This window comes from Anoplolepis gracilipes, chromosome 9 (genome assembly GCF_047496725.1).
Source record: "Anoplolepis gracilipes chromosome 9, ASM4749672v1, whole genome shotgun sequence".
Taxonomy (NCBI): domain Eukaryota; kingdom Metazoa; phylum Arthropoda; class Insecta; order Hymenoptera; family Formicidae; genus Anoplolepis; species Anoplolepis gracilipes.
The window spans coordinates 4668870-4690554 of NC_132978.1; the positions used below are offsets into that span (position 1 = coordinate 4668870).

At 38.7% G+C, this 21685-nt stretch overlaps 1 protein-coding gene across 4 annotated transcripts in view; it reads right to left on the reverse strand.

Annotated features, from left to right (window-relative positions):
• The window catches only part of LOC140669791 (uncharacterized), a 124248-nt gene that overhangs the window by 16101 nt on the left and 86462 nt on the right, over positions 1 to 21685 (reverse strand). For all 4 annotated transcript variants that reach the window (XM_072899904.1, XM_072899906.1, XM_072899905.1 and 1 more), the window contains exon 4: positions 11660 to 11719. In XM_072899904.1, coding sequence (XP_072756005.1) covers positions 11660 to 11719 — 60 coding nt within the window. The remainder of the gene's footprint in view (positions 1 to 11659; positions 11720 to 21685) is intronic.

The window sequence follows — 21685 nt, forward strand, 5'->3', positions numbered from 1 at the left end:
GTCCAGGTAAGCAGCGAGAGACGCTCGGACGCATGCGGCGCCATTAGCCGCGGTTGCAGCGCGATGAAAACGAAAATAGTCGATCGCGCGGCAGATGCAGGGGATCGGTAAACAGTCGGCCGGATAACAGTTAGGTCGCCGCCGTCATCGCTCGTCATCATCAACGCGTGTATACCGTAATACCGTTAGACGAAGGCAAATGTGCGGGCCCTTCGGCACGTGCTTCTCGATCAAACGCAGCCGTTGCTGGATGCAGATTGTTTGGTAATCTCTCTAAAAGTTTTAAGAGTCTTGGTGAAATTCTTTTTTTTTTTTTATGATTCTGAATATCTTTTTCAAACATTTCAAAAAAAAAAAGATTGAGAATCATTTTAAAAAGCAGATTTTTTTAATTCATCTTTGATAAAAAAGGTCTACTAAATAAAGTGACATTTAAATATTAACTGCAAATATATCAAATAAATTATGACCAACGATTGGAGATTACAGTGTAATATGGGGAAATTTTGTTCCATCTTTGCCGTAAATTTCCGATGAGGAAATGAAACTATGCATATAAAAGAGAGCGTTAGGGGAAGTTTCACGACACCATTTCGCATCGGCACCCTTTGCCGCTCGACTGGCAGTGATGTATGATGCGGTAAACCCACGTACTGACCACTCCCGGCCTCTTATGAACAACTTTTCCCGCGGATTGAGCAAAATTTGATTTTTACATCTTTTTCCGAGGGGAAAGAGCCGAACAATAGAATTTTAAATCGTTAAGATGAGGTAAGAGATACTATTAAGCGCGCAGAAAATTGCAGTTCTTTCTTGACAAGGATGATTATGATATTTTATGTTGCGTCATTTTGACAGTTACTTTCTTATGTTAAATTTTATCGTAAATCTAGTACTATCGTAAATCGCGCAAAAATCTTTGTCAGTTTCCCGAAGCGGAAAAGCAACGCCGAGATTATTTGAATATTCCATACTTAAGATTCGCCCCGCGTAGTGCGGGGCAGTGATTGTCGACTTGGCAGGCTGGTCACGTGGCCGGCACGTCATACACGTCAAACCAACCCCCCGTGGAAACCACCCTATTGCGTCTAAGGCCGCCTCGTGGTCGGTCAGCACAAGTCGGGAAGGCCTGCGAGCACTTTACATTCTATTTTCACGCTGTACTGACCCCGATGTATGCGACTTCCTTCACATATTCGCCAGATATTGCCTTTTGGCACGTGCTACCTACTCAATCGATATTCATCCTCCGTGAGAATGAAAATTTATCGGCGTTCTTAAAGTAGCACTGATCGCTCCGAATAGCCAGCTATTCGTTGGAAACATTTCATTTTTCCGCAAAATTATATTAATGGAAAAACTTTTAACGAGACAAGAAAAATGGTTCTGACTTATCAATTAAATATATAATAATTATTAATAATAATTATATGTGTATGCTTGAGAGTATATTATCGATAAAATTCATGGAAATTATATATGGCAATCTCACTCACATGGCTATCTAAATTTAAACGATTGACAAAGAGCAACTCTGCGTGATCGTCCACCTGACGTGTTATAGACGAAATAGCCGGCTATTTTATGCGTGTCACCGCCCTCGCACGGTGTTTTCACGGGACGGTGAGCACCCCGGGATTCTTTCAGGGGTTCCCCGCGAAGCAGACGCCCGTCCAGTCAAGGGGAGAGCACTTCTAACCGAGTTAAATAACGCTACATTAGCGCCCCGCGCGATACAAAAGGCTGTCCGAGTGTGAAATACCTCGTGGCTTATCAGGCTTTCGCAGAAGTTTTTTCTTTAGTTAAGTTTATACTGATCGCACCGACATTGACACACGACTCCACATTTTTTACGTAAAATAATGTCACCAAACGAAAGCTAATAATCGTTTCTCAAAATCGCTCGTGATTGATCCGATTTTTTGCGAGACGAGAGCAGACACAATTTTGCGGTTTAAAAGCAGGCTTGATGCTTTTAAATCGCAAAATGCTCGCAATAATAAATGTAATGGCAAAGATTGAACCCTTTTAACCACCAGAAGCGATCGCAGATGGCAGGAAAGTGATAGCATCACTTAGTGAATGCTTTATCATGACTGGCTCCAGATTACATTTCTTGAAAAGCGTATCTTAATGTGTTACAATCTGCTGCCGAAGAATAGCAAGGTGTGCATCGCGTAATTATGGCCATTGTTAAAACAGTTCCGCTCCGAAACGTTGGGAATAAAAATTAGAACGGAGAAAATTGTATCCTGTGAGACTAACGCACGTCCATTAATCCATTTATGTTAACCTACTGTAAATCCATTAAAGTTAACCTACATTCATATTTCTCTCGCATTCGTGAATAAATTCGCATTTCCCGAGGAAGAGATTTAGATAACAAGTACTTTGCTGTCCTCATATACGTTTAATAAAAAATTAATTTAAAGAATGTGTTCTCTCTTTCGCAAATATATATCTTGAATATTTATCATTTTTCTTTCTGCTATTTTATTCGTTTATTAATGAAATTCTTGGCAAAACGATTAAATCAATTTTAAGTTTTGACAGTTTTTTTTTGCGACGAAAATTAGGCGGTCATAAGTTAATTATTCCGACTCTCACTACTTTAGCAACGACACAATGACAACGTAGACGGTCATCTTGGTAAAGACATAATGGTGACGTTTACCTGCGTCGTTCTTTGTCCTTTTACAACAATTACAGTGGTGTCTAGACATGCTATTCCTCCGCGAAATGACAATTACGTGGCAATAGAATCATCTCATCGGTCGTTTCTTTCGGTTAAACACACAACGTCGTTTGGATCTCTTTTGAAGGCCAGTTTTTACCGCACACTGACCTTCTCACAAACGTGTGTGACAGAATACTCTGTGAATCTGTTTCCACATCTTTAGAAAAGGAGAAATTATGGCCAACAAATTACCCCTCGTCGACTCTAGTGAAATGAATTATACAAGCATTTCAAAATATAAACATTTTAACGATATTATTCATCAATAGGTCTTTCGTTTTCGACACAATTCTCTATAAATATATATATATATATATATATATTAAATTAAAAAAAAAAAAAAAAAAAAAAAAAACTCACTTTCTCTTTCACACAATATATTTCGAAAAAGTATTCAAAATACAAAGATCGATAAAGATTACGGATCTACGATGGCACGAAGATCTTCTGATAGTATTCGGGGAGGGAAAAATCACATCTATCTTTTAACGGACATTCACGGCAATACCTGCGATGTTAACGTGCTCGCGAGATGACGACGATCACGAGATTCTGCGTACGAGAAGGCAGCCACACACATTGAGGTGTGCTCTTTTCCTTTTTCCGGAACCCCCTCCCTCCCTCTTTCACTTTACCACCCTCTTTCCTCCACACGCCGCGGCAAGGAGCGAACTTCTTTCTTTCTCTCTCCCCTCCGCTCTCTACCTCCTCAATTGTTACCGGCGCTCCACTCCCTTCAACTACCCTACCAACCTTTCGCTAGGCACGGCTCTGGCTTAATGGCTGACGGGGCTATCGGGTTTCTGCCGAAGCGTAAAAGATCTTCGAGGAAAGGCGCGGAAAGAGCGATGGGTGCTATCTTCGTCACTCTTTTTGTCTTCTCTCTCTCTCATTTACTCTCTTATGCGCACTCTTTCTCGTTCACCGGCGGATACACCCTTACCGCGAGTAAACGAAACCTACGGACGACAGTCATACATACCCTAGGTTGTAGAAGCCAGTTCCGTGTGTCAGTTGACTCATACAATTCCGCGCTTAAGATAAACGCGCACTATCTCGTATTTCTCGCGCAATTTAATCCGTCCGACGTACGTTAGTCTCAGAGGAAAAGAGAGATGGTCTTCCTTGCGATACATTTGATGTCATTAACGCCCTTGATAGAGAAACGATTTTAAGATGCTTGAATATATATAATTACAGAAATATTCGAAAAATTTGTCTACTTTAAAGAAATATCAAATATTTTTTAGCGCCACGTAAATCGTCAGATATATTTCAATAACTGTTTTTAGTTTTTTTTTAATAATTGATTAAAATAATCGCAAAATTATTTAAAAGTTAAAAACTCTTATTTATAAAATTAAATAAAATTTACAGGTATAATTTATATTTTACGTAATAATTCTTTCTTTATGAGAGTGGTAAGGCTTTTCAAGTAATTTCACAGTTATTTACTTACAAAAATAATTCTTTTTCATGTAATGTAACTAATAATGACCAATGTGTAATTCAACAAAATTTACATATGTTTTGTAAACTTGCTAATATACATCACAGTTCACGAAAAAAAAACGACTAGTAAAAGAATCGTAGAAAGATCGCTACTCATCAGCCTGTTGCAGGCCCACCCCCACGGACGCGCAGTGTATATAAAAAACTGTGAGGGTTGCACCCCTCGACGGCGACTATACGTATCGACGATCTGTACAATCGCGTGCTGGTAGATAACGTGGCGCTAATTGATTATAATAAGCGAAGAGGAAGGAAAGGCGGAAGCAAAACTGGGGTCGAATCGTAGATTCTATCGTGGGGTTGAAGCCACGTTCATTTCATTTAAATGTTTAACCAGTAGTTAAATTGTTACTTCCGGTATTATAAGAAATCTTAATCTTATCGTATCATCGTTTTTGACAATTTATTTTAAAAAATTAATAACAGTAATTTTTATAAACACGTAAAACGAGATTGTCAAATAATTGTTCAAACGACTAAATATATTATAAAATAATTAATATTATTTTGTACTTAAAAAAAAGAAAGTATGACGTTCAATATCTTCTATCTGTATGTTTTGTAAATTAATTTTAAAAAAGAAATATGACGATATATAATTATTAACCACATCACTTGAAATATTTTATACACTTGTATAGTCTCTCTCTCTCTCTCTCTCTCTCTCTCTCTCTTTTTTCTCTCAGAAGGTGAAAATTATATATATTTCAACATTTACTCAAATTTATATAGTTATGGTTAAATTTAACTTTACAAAATATTGTATATTCACAAAAGTGACGAAAGATACAATAAAAGGTAATCGAGAGAGCTCAACAAAAAGATTAAAAGGGACATGCGGTGAATTCTTGGTGTTGACAGCGGGGGCGTTCGGTAATTTATCGTCTTCATTTGGCCGCGTCCATATTTATTGCATCGTTATGAACAATATGCTGCCGACCATTTAAGCGAAATATGTTCGACCTCAATATATAAACGCGCAATCGAATTAATTCCCGGCCTCGCGCGATCGCGTCCAATAATGAGTTTAATAAATATTGATTATTTAATTAATGTATAATCGAGCGCGTGGGATATTAATTCACCCATTAACGCAACAGGAATTGATTAACGATCTCTTTTTCTGCGATTATGCAGGCAACTTTCGACTCTTTTAATTACCACCCGCTACGAATGGTGAACATAATTTTTTCAGACCCTTTTTTCCGAAATTCTTTCGCGTTACGCCTATAGCTCTCTCTTAAGTCCTATTTTGTACCCAATAGACAGTAGGCAAGCTCCCGCTTAGTTAGAAACACATAAAAAAATCTTACATGACCTTTACAAATCTCAAAAACTATATATTTCTTACTTTCACTTCCTCATTGTTAACCTTTGCAGCCCTTTGCGTCATGCAAAATATAGATAGTTTCGAATTGAGAGAAAAGGGCCATTTCCCTTATACAATTGAGAAAGATTTAAAAGCTGGTCTTCCATGAAAACAAATAAAAAGATTCACAAAAAAAATCTTCATCCTTTACTTTTTACATATGGAGCCCAATTGCGTGAACAATTATACGACGCGAGATGAGAGAGTATCTGTTTTTAAAAAGTCTTCGAAACTTTCTCGTGAACACCAACCTAACCAATTGCTCGATTGCAGTTCTCGAATTAACGAATGGTTTCATTTCTGGAACGTCGAATGAGAAACGCTTAAAGACATCGTCTCGAGAGAGGAAATTACAGATGCGTTTAGAAGAAAGGCGAGAATAACCAGCTCCCGACACGATACCCCGATGCACATTAAAAACGGAAACGAAGTGAGAATTATCGATAATCGCGGAAGGGAGATTGTTCGCGTTAATGCGATAATTATAGTTCACGAGGTAATTGATGCGGCTTCATCAGAAAAACAGTGAAAAACGCTCTCCGTTCTCTGTGGGAACGGAGATGCTCTCCATTAATGGAATCATCAATTGCAGAGTTATTGGTTAAATTGCTAATTGCTAGCCTCTTTCTTTAACTCCTCCCTAACGTCGCGCGTAGCGACAATGATGCCGACACCCACCCGTCGATCAACACCATTTTCATAAATAACGTCTCTCTCTCTCTCTTTCTTTCTCTCCTTTCATCGACCGTACAATTTCTCACGGCGCTTCTCCGCGACGCTCCCTCAATTTTCGTAGCGCGTGGGCGAACGAATTAATCTCCCCGCGATCGAATCGGGGGCTGTTTGCTCGCACTCCGACAGAGAACAAGAACGGAGAACGGAAGTCGTCCTCGGACCGTGAGAAATATACACCGGTCCCGCGCGGAGGAGAAAACATCACGCTGAGTTGGTTCGCTGTGCGAATCCGTTGCGCGGTTTTTCGTTCGTGAATGCGTTCATCTTCGGGCCACACACAATTCTTTCTTCTTAGAAAATCTTAATATACTTGTTAAATTAACTAAATCTGCATTTCTATAATAAACAGAGAATAATAATAATAATAGATAAAATTCGAAATTAACTTTTTTAAACCGCATAGCAAAAATAAAAGTTGAAACTAAGGCTTTCCTATCACTAATAATAAGTAATAAGCAAAGAATTTATAATAAAAGTATATAAAAGTCTTTAATACATAAACTTTTCGCGTAGTGAAAATAGGAACGTTTAGGTATGCATAAATTTTTGCAAGCGTATACCGAGGAAGACAATTTCTAGCAAGCCGAAAAAAGTCAACATCGCAGTCAGCATTCCGGCAGAATTAGCATATTCCGTTTACGGGACATTTGACGGTGGATGTCAGCGATAAAAATCTGAAAATCCCCGAGAAATCCCATCGCGGAATTTGAATTTGCTCCGTCTCGCGTTGTGATCGTGACACATGAATCCCGAAAAGCTAAAAGGAAAGTACTTCTCGATATTCAAAGGAAGATCACCTCGTTTTACTCCTCCGATCCGAATAACAAAGTCAACTAGTTCGATCAGAATACATTTTAACGATGACACGATTTATCAAATATGATTCCCCTTTAAATGAAAAAGTAAGCTTTTAGCAATTATATCACTTTTAATTCATGGAATGTATTTTTATTTAATGCGTTATTATCAATAACAGTTAAAGATATATTTAAATCTAAGAATAATATATAAACTTAATTTTATCTTAACGACAAAAAATACAGAAAAATTCAATAAAAAAATTACATGAAATGACTGATGAGAGATATTTTTAACTCTTTCACCAAATCGATCAAATACAAGTATTAATAACTCTTATTAATAAAATTCCAGCTAACTTACGAGCGCAAAATTCGAGAATAAAATGCACAAGGAAAATTATGGGAAATTAAAATCAGATTTTCACGAGTCAATGCGTAAAAGCCCGGATGTTTTAGACTGCGAGGTGTGAATAGAACTTCCTGTGGGAAAGTCGGAAGGGCGTTTTGACATTCAAAAGCGGTTTTCCATGCTCGGTCTTCGGCCGGGCAAGTAATTTGAATAACAAAGTCACCAAGAAGACGTACTATCGTTTGTGTCCGCATGAGCGAGCAGTCTTCAGACGAGTTTATCGCAAGAATATTTGCATGCCAAGCGAAATCGATCCGATCCTTCAGAATTTCTATTGACCACCGTCGTTTACTTTGATTCGGAATACGAACGCGAAGATGACTCTTCAAACCCCAATGACATTTCATTCAACCAACTGTTCTTAGATGCTCACAAAATGTAAAAAAATTATTGTAATGTTACTGGTAAAATAATGATCATTTTTGTAATTAATGTTCTATTAAATGCGCTCATATTAATCATTATATTATATATGCATATATATTAGTTTTTATAATTTATTTATAATGCAATATCTCTCTTTTAAAATAAATTATTGTAGAATAAAAGAGAATATTTTATAAAATATTTTTAAAAAAATTAATTATCCGCCATCCTTTATCACTTTTTTAAGAAATGACGTTTTTAAAACATTTATACAAGAGATAAACTATAAGTGTGATATACGACGGCTTGTATTTCTTCTTTCACTTGACAGATCAAAGCCGACGTTAGCGACTCCTTTGATTCACAGTTAATGGCAGCTGACATCGTTTCGTTATGAAAATAAAAAGCTCGCGCCGACACATTAGAAAGTATGATGAGTAACGTGACCGTTCGAATGATCTTCGCGGGAGAAGACCGCGTTAAAAGAATCCCTGGTCTGACCATATCGGTCGAACAGGTGTGCGGGTACGATGCGGGAATAAACGATTAGCATCCGCGGATCATATTAATCGCCGCTATATATACATATATACATATATACGTATTGCCAATGCTGCATCCGCTCGCGTACAATTTCGTAATCAAACACGTATTGGCTTCGAGCATTACATCTCGATTCACCTGACGGCTAATAAGAAATAATTGCGCATATAGTACATAATATAATGCGCACGCATAATCTAGAATCAATTATCGAGCACGCGATAAATAAAAAAAATACCTTCTTAACAATACTATTAATTAATAGCACATATTCTTTATTTTTATATATTTCTGTGCTTTATAAAAAATAAATTTTCCATGAAAAGGATATAAGAAATCTCTCTGTATGTATATATGTATATATAAAATATATCTTATCATTTCACACATGTGAACTGACTGAGACTGAGACTCGGATTAGTTTGAAGGATCAACCTTTAGAGCTATGAAATTTATTTTCACAATCTTCTTGAAACTGACAAAATCAGAACGGCGATTACTTTTTTCGTAAAAATTATCACACAAAAAATAAATAACACGAATATTATGTCGCAGAGCGAACGACGTTCGTCGACAGTTTCTGACCGTTCCTAATTCGTGAAGAAGCGCAAAAAATAAGACACAGAAGATTCTACAGTAGTCGCAGGACAAGCGGTTCGGAGGTAGAAGAGAAAAATGGAGCGGGTGGCGGCGACGGTGGTGGTGATGGTGGCGCTAGGCGATCGGAAGTATGTCAAATTACAAAGGTCCACGATATTAATGACTCCTAATGACATGCCCCCCTCCCGGCGGCAACGACCGGTGCCCGACCAACCGACCGACCGGCATGGGGGAGAACGCAGTTCTCTGTCCCCACCAATTCGTTTCACTCAGGCCCGATTCGCGAACCATCAAGATTGGACCCGGTCAAGCCGGTGGTAGACCCAATTCATGGAATCGGCATTAAAAATGCAATTACTAATTGGTGGAGGCTAATAGCAATATAAGACAAACAGCGGACTAAATGCTATAAAGTAAAACACAGACCGCGCGAGATGTTCCTCGCATTCTCCCCTTCCATTTTGTCGGGCCCCATTGAATCTTTCGTCCCTTCTATTTACCAATCGTTTCTTTTCCTTCTTCGAGAAGCTACGAGTTCGCGCAGGGATGAGGAGTGCGAATTCTGTTTACGACCGGTTTGGCATTTCCGAGAGCTCAATCCAATTGCAGATTTTTTGTCAGCTCTCTTTTCATTTTTGTTAGTTTCCACGAGTTCACTCATTTTTTCTGATTCGCGGATCTCGCGAGACTCACAATTAAGTCTACTGTTCCGTCGATGGATTCAAGTTTTGAGTTAAAAATTTTTCATCGCTAATAATGGATCATATATACTTTATTTTTCTTATTATTAAATAATCTAATTATTCCAATTACATATATATATATATAATGCAACATAATATATTGTCAATGTTAAAAACAATTTTGAATATTTTGGACAATATTAGTATATTTAAGTATAATTGTAATAAAAATAAATTTTGTATTATATATAATGTCGACAGCATAAAGAAGCAAAAGAACCATTGTCATCACATAATGAAAATGATAATTCTATTTACAGACTTACGCACTATAATTCTAACATCAAGCAAGTTTCTCAGTTTTGCAGATGCAGCTATTTGGCGGCATTCGTTATATTCTGTCATCTTCCTCATTATCGCGCGTTTTCTGCGAACAACGATACACGCTACGTCAGATCTCGTGACGCGTGACACCCTCTTCGAGTTCGTCCTGTTGTTCTCAAAACGCACGTTCATGGAACTAACGATTCTCCTCATTAGGTTTATTATACAAAAGTTTGTTTTGCCAAACACGCAAGAATCTAAACGACTGGGTATATTTTAGACGTTAGCGTATAGTGTATGCATTATATTAATATCTACAAGACGTATATTTTGTGATAAAATATACGCTTAGACTTTTAAAGTTCTTACCAAAAATTTTTACGTCTGTTCAACAATGTTTAATACCAATTTTTAGATTAAAATATAAAAATTAAATTAAATAAAAATTACATTAAATTATTTGATGAAAATATTGATCGAGCAGATTCCAGTTTAAAATATATAATGTTGCGATAAAATTAGAAAGATATGCATAAATTCTTTTTTATACATATATAAATAGAATCTATAGACAAATTATAGGATATATAATATGCCCGATTGGTTTCCCCAAATTTCTGTTTGCTATAATAGTCACGCAGCACCAACCGAAATTATTTTCACGCCATGTAATATTAGAAATCTCTAGTATTTTTTTGTTTAACAGATGTAGCGTGAGAATCCAGTTAGTCGTTTGCAATTTTAGTGTCTGGAATTCGTTTTCGTTCCGCTTCGTAAAAATCGTAAAAGGTTCGTAAAAAAAGAAATAAACTTTTTTTTAAATTGCCAAAGAAAGGACAAAAGGATTTAGATACGCTTCTTAATAATTCTTTTTACAATTCTAACGAAAAATTTATCTCGTGGACAAATGCACATCACTGGTAAATAATGTCTCGAAGATAAAAGACCCGGTCATGCAAAAGATTTCGTCGAGGTAAATGACAAATCGCTATGATTCCGAGTCGGCGGTAGGTTTACCAAATGTAATTGGGTTTACGATATATTTTACGTGGAAAAAATTAACCGACGGCTTCAAAAGAAATTGCGGTGGGTTTACGTAAAAAAAAAAAAAAAAAAAAATCGAGAAATGTGCCAATAATATAAGTTTTACTGCCAATTGAGATGTATTTCATTTTTACGCGATCTACAACCTACCATCTTTTTCTAAAACAATTATATAATAATAGACAGCAAAAGATGTTGCGATCAAATTATATTTCTGTAACTTTCAAAAGTCTAAAACCCAACTCTAAAAATTTCATATTTCATTATACGAATTAATATCATGTAAAATAATTCGAAACAAGATCCGATAAAACTGATAGCTCAAAATTATGAGACGTGATAAGAAGTATTTTAGAGAGAAGAACGTTTAGAAAACGACGTGTGCGGATTCATCATCGCGACGATAGACCGTTTCCTTGCCGCATTATCTCCGCGCGGAATTTATGTTCGGCGTGGTAAAGGCGAAGGTTAAACCCATCGATACGTTAATCGTATCGAGAACGTAAGACAGCGAACGATGAGACTCTGCAAACTCACCTTGTATGGATTCTGGCGAGGCTGGCTCCTCCTTATCGATTCGACCAAGCGCGTCGCTGCCTGCAACAAAAAGCGCCTTCGTTAGTGACACCGTGCTATAAACTGATCGGGAAAATCGTTCGTTTCCCATAAGAAAGATGCACGCAATACCAAATACTTCTCGTTTCGATTGAATTGCCAAGCGCGCGCGCGCGCGCACGCGTATACACATTATACAGTTTTATCTTAATTATATTAGGACGTTACTTATGTGTATATCTGCTTTCTCTTTTTTCAAAAATAAAAGAAGATGCGCGATCGATGAAGAAACGACGATAACGAAGACATTGATTTAATACTTTTGCGCAAGCTTCTCATCTTCATTGATTTTATTAGGATTATAAAAGAATATGGCAAGAAGCGCATATACATATACAAGTACAAGGCGGCAAAAAGTACGATCGTCAAAAGAATTTCAATACAGATTCGAGATAATCAGATACTGGAATAACGTATTTCTTGCTGTATTCATTATCATTTTAATAATATCTCGAACTCTGCGAATCTGGTTTATTGCTCAAATTGTGCGTATACATATATGTGAAATTTACTTTTGCCGACAGTTAAACATTGTTTAACTTTCTTAATGTCTCTGATGGTCGTATTACGAATGTCGCATACTTTAACTCGGCGGAAACCCACATCTGCTCTGATTAAAACCGGGGGATCAACCGGACTGGACGGTCGAGATAGCATCGGAATACGCATTTATCAATCAGGCTTTGCGGGTCGAATTATGCTAAAACGCGGGCGATCGTCGCATAGTAAAATATATACCAATCGCAATTTCCCGAAAATAAGACGGCGGCGCGATCAATCGATATTCAAATAATCTATTTGACGGACCCTTCTCCGAAGAGCAGACGAGAAAGGGAAGATGGTGGTAATTCGGCGCGAGGATGACCGCCATACGTCACTCGACGAGAGGGACAAGTTTGTGGGGGTCCGGTAGACTCCAGGGGCGACCACCTACTGCCCCCTGGGGGGTCGCAACTCACCCCTGAAACGACTGTATTCAGATAATCCCACCTTTCCTCTTTCCTTTCCTTTTCTCCGTCGTATTTGTGCCCGGGACGACGACATTTCAATACATACTCTTGCCGGATAACCCGCCACAAATATGAGCGGATATACGTGTCCACTGTGTGGAAAATAGTAGCCGGAGTAACGACCACGTAGCACATAGATAGTTTCGAAGTAAAAGGGATGAGGTAAGGATTTCAGAGTCGTGACTTTCGCATTCGGACCAATATAGGTATTGAAAGATTAGTGAGTTTCATTCGTATGATAAATCCGATTGACCAATATATAATGTACAGTTATTCCTTTATTCTTCAAGGTGTACACATAAGCATTTAATTATCTAACGATGAGAAAATGTATCCTCGCATATAAATTGTTTATATACAGGATGTCTTGATTTTTCCTTAACGGCTTAAAAATAAAACTTTACGAAACTATATAGCATAGCAAGAATTGTAAAATTACACAAACAATAAATGATAATTTCATCAATATTCTTTTTTAAAAAATTACCTTTGAATCGACTACTCAAAAAACCTATCACCAAAAGAATATTTGAGACACCGCGTATATCTGTCGCTTGCTGGCGATTTACTTGCAATTCCAGATATCCAGGTCGATGCAAAATTAAACAATGCGAGTTCCTTGACGAGGCCAATTCATTATCGAGCGAAGGACTGTTTCTGGAAAGTAGTACGCGTTTACATTAAATATGAAGAGCGACCTCGCGCGAATATCCAGCTAGAATTTGTCTCGTGCCGAGGCTCCTCTTTTCCTCGTGCACAAATGTAATAATGCCCCGGGCAATCTTTCTTGCAGTTTTATAAAAAAAAGTATCACAGGAGAAGAGTATCACCCGATGCATAATTCATCAATAGCGATCGCTCGATCGATCGATTGTAGGTTCCATATTACAGAACATGGATGATATGATCCTCTCACAGTGCAAGGTGTGTTTTTATCCTTTCAGCAACGATTATGCCTTTATGTGTATGTGTAAACTTTGTCCAGCATATAAAATATAAAAAACAATGTAAAGATAAGAAATACAGATTTTTTAAACATATCTTTTAACGTGTCGAGATCAACTTTTCTGCCTTAGCGCGACTCTTTTATATACGATACGAAAGTCTCGCAAAATTCTCGTTTAATGGTAAACGTCAGCAGGTACGACAATTTATCAAAATGAAATACTGACTGTCGAAGAGCCGCCCGCCGCCTTTAAATAGGAATGAACAGGGATAAGTACGATGCAGCTTCGCCTCGTTCGGCGACTCTCTGGAGGACCATAAAGAAGTTACGGTTTGCACATGCACTTTTTTTTTATCTCATTGCACGTATCACGCGAACGAATGTAGTCCTATACATATACTCGCACTTTCTCCTTTCTTCTCTATTTCACTTCACATGTCGAAAGATGTAATTACACCTAGCATTCATATATAATCATGGATAATTTTTATCCACGTAAAAACTCTAATCGCCCTTAATCTTCACAAAAGTTCTTTCAACGGTGATCGACAAATTCTTACTCTGACATCACTTTTTCACACGTAACAGAACTTGAAATACATAAAAATATGCATCTTTTTGTTATATTTTAACTGACACTTTGACATTTCAAGCCCGTTGGTTGCGTACAATTAAATTTTTTATAAACTTTATATTTTATTCGATCTGAAAACATTCGGCACCGGCAAATAAAATACATCCTTTCTCTCCGATTCCTCGAGCGATCAATGCCGAGATTTCCGCGGTTGGACATCAATTCTCGAGTACGTCACGACATTGTCGGCGCTCACTTTTTCACTTATTAATTCGACACGTCCGCGCCAGCAGCCGGAGAATCGCGTGTCTGCGGCTATACCGCCCTGAATATTTCCCTGCACCTCGGTATTCATAAAGGGCACAGACGGGGCTTTATATACTTCGTTGTACAAGCGCTTTTCGTGCGCGCACACCCATCAAGAACGATCCCACTCAGTGCGACGTATATACATATACACGTGACACCTGTAACCGATAACTCGAATATCGCGGACAGGTGCACGTTCGATGCGCGGCCGCTAAGACGGAAGCGTGTCGAGCCCGTTATTATTTCGCGATTACGATCTCGTTTCGCCGGAGGCCGATTATCGATCGGACGGATCTTTTTCTTTCCTTTCAACGCGAAAGATCGATTAGCCTGCGTGCACATATTGTCGACAAGCAATGATCCGTATAATATGTGAAGTATAATAAAATACATAAGCTCACTTATCGTGAATAGAATTTAAACATATATGTTGAGAAAATTTGTGATAAGTTGCATTTTGCTTGAACGAAATTGCAAAGTTTTCGAATCGATTTCTCCGAGAATTTGAGCCATTCGTCGATATAGGAATATCGCGAAATAGTCTCGAATAAGTCGATTAATAAAACTCGATCAATCCGACGCGTGGCCGTATACGTTGCCGCGGACGGAAACGAGATTTTAATATTTAAACCCGCGGCACGATACAATAAGTATAATAAGCATAGAAGAGCGACCGCTGGCCGGCGGTTGCAAGAGACGATTGCAATATTAATGCTGACATTTCAGTGCTTTGCGGTAGTTTAACCGCACTCCGGCCCCTCTCGCTTTAATGGATGCGGCTTTCCGACAGGGACGCTGCGCACGATTTTGCCAATCTTGTCATGCGTAGTTATATGTATATATTGTAACAATTAATGCTCAAAATAAAATATTATAAAATAACAATTGATTTTTTAATTAAACGCATATTGCGTGCTCCGTAATAAACTATTTATCCGTCAAAGATTTAAACTTTTTACAACCTACAATTATTTATACACAAGATAATAATAATGATGCACTCGGATGTCACAAAGTAAACTAAATTTTCAAATGATATATAACAATATGATATATATGATAGTGCTACAGAATACAGAAACAATTTTTGTAATAAAGTCACGTTTGCATTTACTTTTATGTGTAGTCGATACTCGAGTGCAAAATATTGTCCGACAAAGATACACCGAACGAGTGCAATGTTTGACATTTAATCTGCTCGTCCGACGTTTCCTGCGATCGCGAGAAATGATTCATCTCCGTAAGCGAATAGAGTGCGCGACACTTTGCGTTGGTGACGCGACGCGACGCGACGCGACGCGTCCCTGCCCATGCAATACTTGATTTTTCCATATTTTTTTCCCCCTCGGTCCACTGCTCTGCCGTCCCCGGTCCGCCGCGCGAGCGACCATGAATACGAGATGCGGCACCTGGATACATCTAGTTCTCGCGCTTGGCGGCAGTCCGGCCCTCTCATCAATTTTTGAGAACCCGCGCTCGGACGATATGTATGCACCGCCACCCCGGCGCCGATAACTGATATGGAAACCACGTTTCGGTCGACCGACGCGAACCAACGTTCCGGCCACCACGGAAAATCATACGCCGTCCTGCAACGCGCGTGAATAGTGATGAGAAATCGCGGCGAAGTACTCACGCCGAAAGCCGATTGGACGGCCAACACGATGCCCGCACGTGATCCTTGAGATCTTCGATTCAGCGCCGTTATTCCGAGAGAGTACAGCTGGACAACGAATATTCTTAACACGAAGCTATATGCATCGATACGCGGAAATAACGCCGCGATTGGGAACATCGATTTTTGAAAATTGACATTTGCCGAGATACTCATGTATTTACAATGTTGGCAGGAAAGAGAAAGGCTTCTCGCAAAATTTTTACCATCTCAGAAGACCTCGTAGCAATTTGCAAAAATATGCGATTACATAACTATCAACTATCATAACATTCAATCGCGAAAATAGTTTTACGCGTATTTTTAAAAAATCCACAGGTTAGATGGGAATTTAAATTCGAAACTTTTCAAGCGGAAGAGGAAAGAAACCGACTGAAAATGTTGTGGAAAAGAGAAAAAGAAAGAGAGAGAGAGAGAGAGAGAGAGAGAGAGAGGGAGGAAGAAAGACGAGAAGAAAGTTCGTGTACGCGAGCCGAGACTTTTTCCAATTACAAACGGCGCCATTCGCGAGCTGCTCGGCGGCGATTATTTTTGAAACAAGAATATTCCTCTCCGCCCCGGGACATAATGAGGAAGCGGGAGGCATGGTCGGAGGGCGCGATAATGGCGGCCGTTATGAAGAAATCAACCCACCCCGGCGCGCAGCCACCCCTGTCTCACCCCGCCGGGCGAGCCACGCTGGTAACCCACTTGATCTTCCGTTTCCATAGCGACCGCCTTGTCCAACGAACCCCCGCCGACTCGGACCGGCGGGGGTGGCAGTGGCGAGGGTGGTGGTAGTGGTGGTTGCGAACCTTCTCTCTTATTATGAGAGTTGCTCCACCCGGGCGGAAGGGTTGGGATGCCGCTCTTTTTCTCTTTCTCTTTCCTCTTTTTAGCCCCTTCAGCGGACGAGCATTTTCAGAACGCACATTTAATGATAACTCGATAAGTCGAAAGCAGGAGGCGTTAAAGACGAACAAAGTTATGTGAGACCCTTAAACGCTGATGTACTTTATCCGCAGTTGGCTCTCAGCTTTAAAAAAAAAAAAAGAATTTTAAAGGAATAAGATTTAAAAAGGAATAAAATTTAAGATATGAAATATATGTCGAATAATTTTTTTCTGATGGGAGATTAAATATGTACTTTGCAGAAATAAAGAAATATTCTTTTCGAGAGAGATCGCGTAATTCAATTAACTGATACAAACAATAGGCATCGTATAAGATACTCTTTTTGATAAGAGAGAGATCCCAAGTATACATTTGTTTCTTGCACGTATGTATAGCTATATGTATAACTATATAGTATGCAAGAAATAAATGGTGTTAACAAAAATATCGACATAATTAAAGGGTAAGAAATGTACATTTATCAGTCGATCACTTTTCCGCGAAACGTAACAACAGCGCTTTTCTCTTTCCTCCAATTATTATATACGAGCGTTTCGTGAACGATAATATTTTCGCATAAAGTAATTACACTTTCTTTCGAAACATTTCCGGGAATCTGCGTCAGCCTCCGATGCAGCCTCCGATATTTGGACGTCTTGAATCGTCATGCCATCGTGTGCATCGAATGCATTTTTCCTAGGATTAAAACACTTCAATTAGAGCGGGGCCATTTGGATAAATCGACACTAATTTTCAATTTTCTTTCTTAAATCATCATCGCTCTAAACAATAAATTATAAGCATTCAAAAGTCTTGTATTGTAATTAATACACATGTGATAAGATTTAATATTATGCAAAAAATGCTATCCAAATTGCCTCACCCTACATATTACACAATGAATATCCGACGAATTAAATTTGTCCATGCGATAATTAAATGCATTTAATCTCACGAAAGAAACTGATAGATTTCGAAATAACTGCCGTCAAGGGGATTAACAGAAGGGAGTTGTAATAATTGCGTCCTAGGCAGATGATGGACGGTGATGTATACGGGGTGTCGCGAATAAACGAGACACGTATAGACGAAGGCGGTAGAAAAGAGGATGGTCGATCACGCGGGAGAGAAGAGCGATTTGAAATTGATGAGTCCGTCGCGACTCGGAAGAGTTGGGGTCGCGTGCCACACCTCGGATGCATAAAAGACTCCAACCCCTTTTTTATCACGCTTTAACCCTCCGAACCGCCCTTCCGTGCGCGTTGTTTTGTTGCGCATGATGGCGCACCAGAATCATGCACATTCGTGAATTAGAGTGGATCCATCAGTGATAAATCAAAAAGCTAAATTCTTAGACAAATAATTTTTCTGTCTTAATTCGATTTGAATCCGACCACCTTCCGTTGGTCGACGTAGTTATCGAAATTGACGTCTGAAAAAATTGAGACTTCCCCTTCCGTTGACTCTGGTGAGATTTTCCGCGAAAAATGGCGACGGCAACAATAATCGATTCGCGTGCGGCGCACTATTTCACACGTACCTTATTTTTATCGTCTTTTCGTTCAAATTACCGTGATAGTGCGCAGACACGTCCACGGGGCAGCGCCGGTTTCGTTGCACGTACGTTGGAGAACGAGGGGCCATTAACAGAGACGCGTATACCAACATGTCGCCCATGGGGGTGGTTTTCCATGGACCCGAGGGGGGAATGCGGACTGTATTCCACGCAGAGGAAGGGAGAAGAAAAGTGCTTCACGCGGCGAAGTAATGGAGCCGACTTATTCCTCTGAGAAAAACTCCTCGACTAGGAACACTCGAGCTGTTCAAGAACGTCGAAATATTCGACGTATCGAGAGTGTCGAAAGAAGATAATTTGAGCGAAACATCCACGATTAATTTATTCGCGAGATGAAAATATTCCATCATCGTTGTGACGACTAAGCGCATGCTAAGTCATTTTAACCATTTTTCATTATATTCTTTTTTTATTTTCATTACGTATTAAAAATTCTAATTTCCTTCTTCAGTGGATATTTAACAGTAAAAACGAGTATGTAATACTTTAATTCTCAATACATTAATTCCTTTTTTAAAATTATATATACCATGCTACTGATCTCCACTTGTCATGCAGACTCAAGACGTCACGGTATTCTGATAGCAGCTGTAAATCGCCATAAATTGCGGCAGATTGTGATTAACGAGTTTTAAATTAGATCTTGTGGCAAACGATAGTACGCTAATATCGAAAGTGCGATGCCGCGTCTGGACTAACTGCCGGTGTGTCTGTTTTTTTTCAAAGAATATTTGTCTTATTAAAAAAAATCTACTTAATAACGTCGTGGTGATACAAATGTTCAAATAATGTCGGCCTTAACATAGTCATCAATATACTTGTCAACCACTTGTCAAATACGCGGAATAAAATTATAATAATTAAAGGAAATTAATGAAGTAAAAGTGAAAAGTCAATCAATACGATAAACTTTCAAATGAACCAAAGTACTAAACAATAAAACGATATCTCCGTCGTCATCAAGTATTCTGTGTTTCATCGACATTTCCTGAACGACAGTGTTGCGTTTATCTCACAATCGGATGAGTCGATCGATTCGTATGCGGACGATTAATTAATGGACGTAGCGTATCAATTAAATAGACGATCCGCGCGGATGAAATATTCATCGAATGCAAAACACGCATGACGCGTGTATAAACCATTAAAAAAAAAAAAAAAAAAAAAAAAAAGAATAGCGACGGAAATTTGCCTTAATTGGCACAATAGCCAACCCGCGCCGGCGCTCCCGTATACAATCCTGACAATTAAGCGCGACATGCGGGAGATCCTGTGTGCGTATACAAGCCTATCTCGCGCTCGCGGCTGCTGCTGCTCATAATTACGCGGTAATTAGAGAGGTTTGTCGGCAATTAACATCTTGAATATCATCGCGTCGCCGCGCGGTATCGGCCGGTATCGCCGCCGTTTCCCTTTGATCCTACGGATACTCGCTCCGGCGCCGTTTCTCTCGAGGACAAAGGTTTTAACCCTCTCTGCCTTCTGTAGATCTCATATCAAGTATAAGATTCTTTCGAGTCTACTTTGTAGAGCGCAGTTGCAGAAATAACGCATACTGCTATAATTAATGTGTCATAATTAATTTAGCTTTTAGCTCGATCCTTGGCTTATTATTGTTGTTATTGTTATATCAAAACTGTATATTTGTTTACACAAATTGAATATATTTATGTCGCGAGTAACTTTGTTTATTCTACCACGTGTTATTTTAGAATAAGGAATTATTCTCTACCGTTGATCAAGCCTTAAGATAATTTGGTTTAAAATAAAATTTAGAATAGGGTAAACTCGGATAAGATGGCCATAGTTTTTTAAAATGCAAAAACATACTTTTATTTTTGTTATTTTTTAATAATGTTTGACATATTATCTTCACTGAAGCTTAAATTACGTAATAATATCGAAATTAAAAGGAAAATATTTAATAGAAATTTTATACTATCAAAATAGTACAACATAAGCATTGGCCATCTTACCCAACTTTTAAGGAAAAAGTGACCATAGTGACGGAAAGATGGCCATAATATTTATAAAAAAAATAGTGAAAACGAAAATAAAAATTATAAGTCATATAACAATTTACATATCTTTATAATATGTCTAACGTCGATTACGATAGCTTAATTGTAATTTATTCGACGTTATAACAGTTTTTAGTGGACAAACGAAAAACTTTGCAGGTAGTCAAAAGTAAAAATATGATATAAGATTCACAATATCGTTATTTCGAACAATGTATGCACATAAACTACTGTAAATATCGATTATCTTTGATAATGACTAAAAAAACGCACTATGTAGCGATTATTGAAAAAATTACAGCCTATGGCCATCATATCCTAGTTTATCCTACAGATAATTATTTTTGCGTAATACATAGCTTTAGTTTAATTAGAACATATAACTAAATAGATCACATTTATCTCGCAAAAACTATTCGCGTACGTCATTGATTCTTAAAGCCGATGCCCGTAACTTGCTCGAGCACCTCCTTTTCTCGCTTGAGGTACATAGGCAGGAGGATATGTCGAAGTTTTCGATCCAGAACCTTATGTCTCGGTTGTTAATTGTTCCATCAACCGGAAATCCGCGCGCGTAGAAGCCCTCCCCCTCTCCGCTTCGTCTGGCGCGCGCGCGCGCGCGCGTACGGCAAAGAAAGAAATCGAATATCCCGCCGTCGTTTCTCCCTCTTCCACCCGCGTCTCGTCTATTTCTCGCCCCTTCCCTTCCCATTCCCCAACCGAGATATAATTTCCCGGGGCAAGAAGTTTCTAATGACGGAAAATCTAATATATATCGCTTCGAGAGCCGGCGGTTCCGTTCTCTGTACGAGCAGCTTTTCTTGTAATTAAGTTATAACTAAGGGCGAGAGCGTGGGCGTAGCACGACGAAGATGGTCCCTCCGTTGGGGGTGGCCAGAAAACCTGGATTGGGGTAGGGATAGTAGCGAAGTGTGCTTCGCTTTCCTCGCAAGAGTTGAAAACA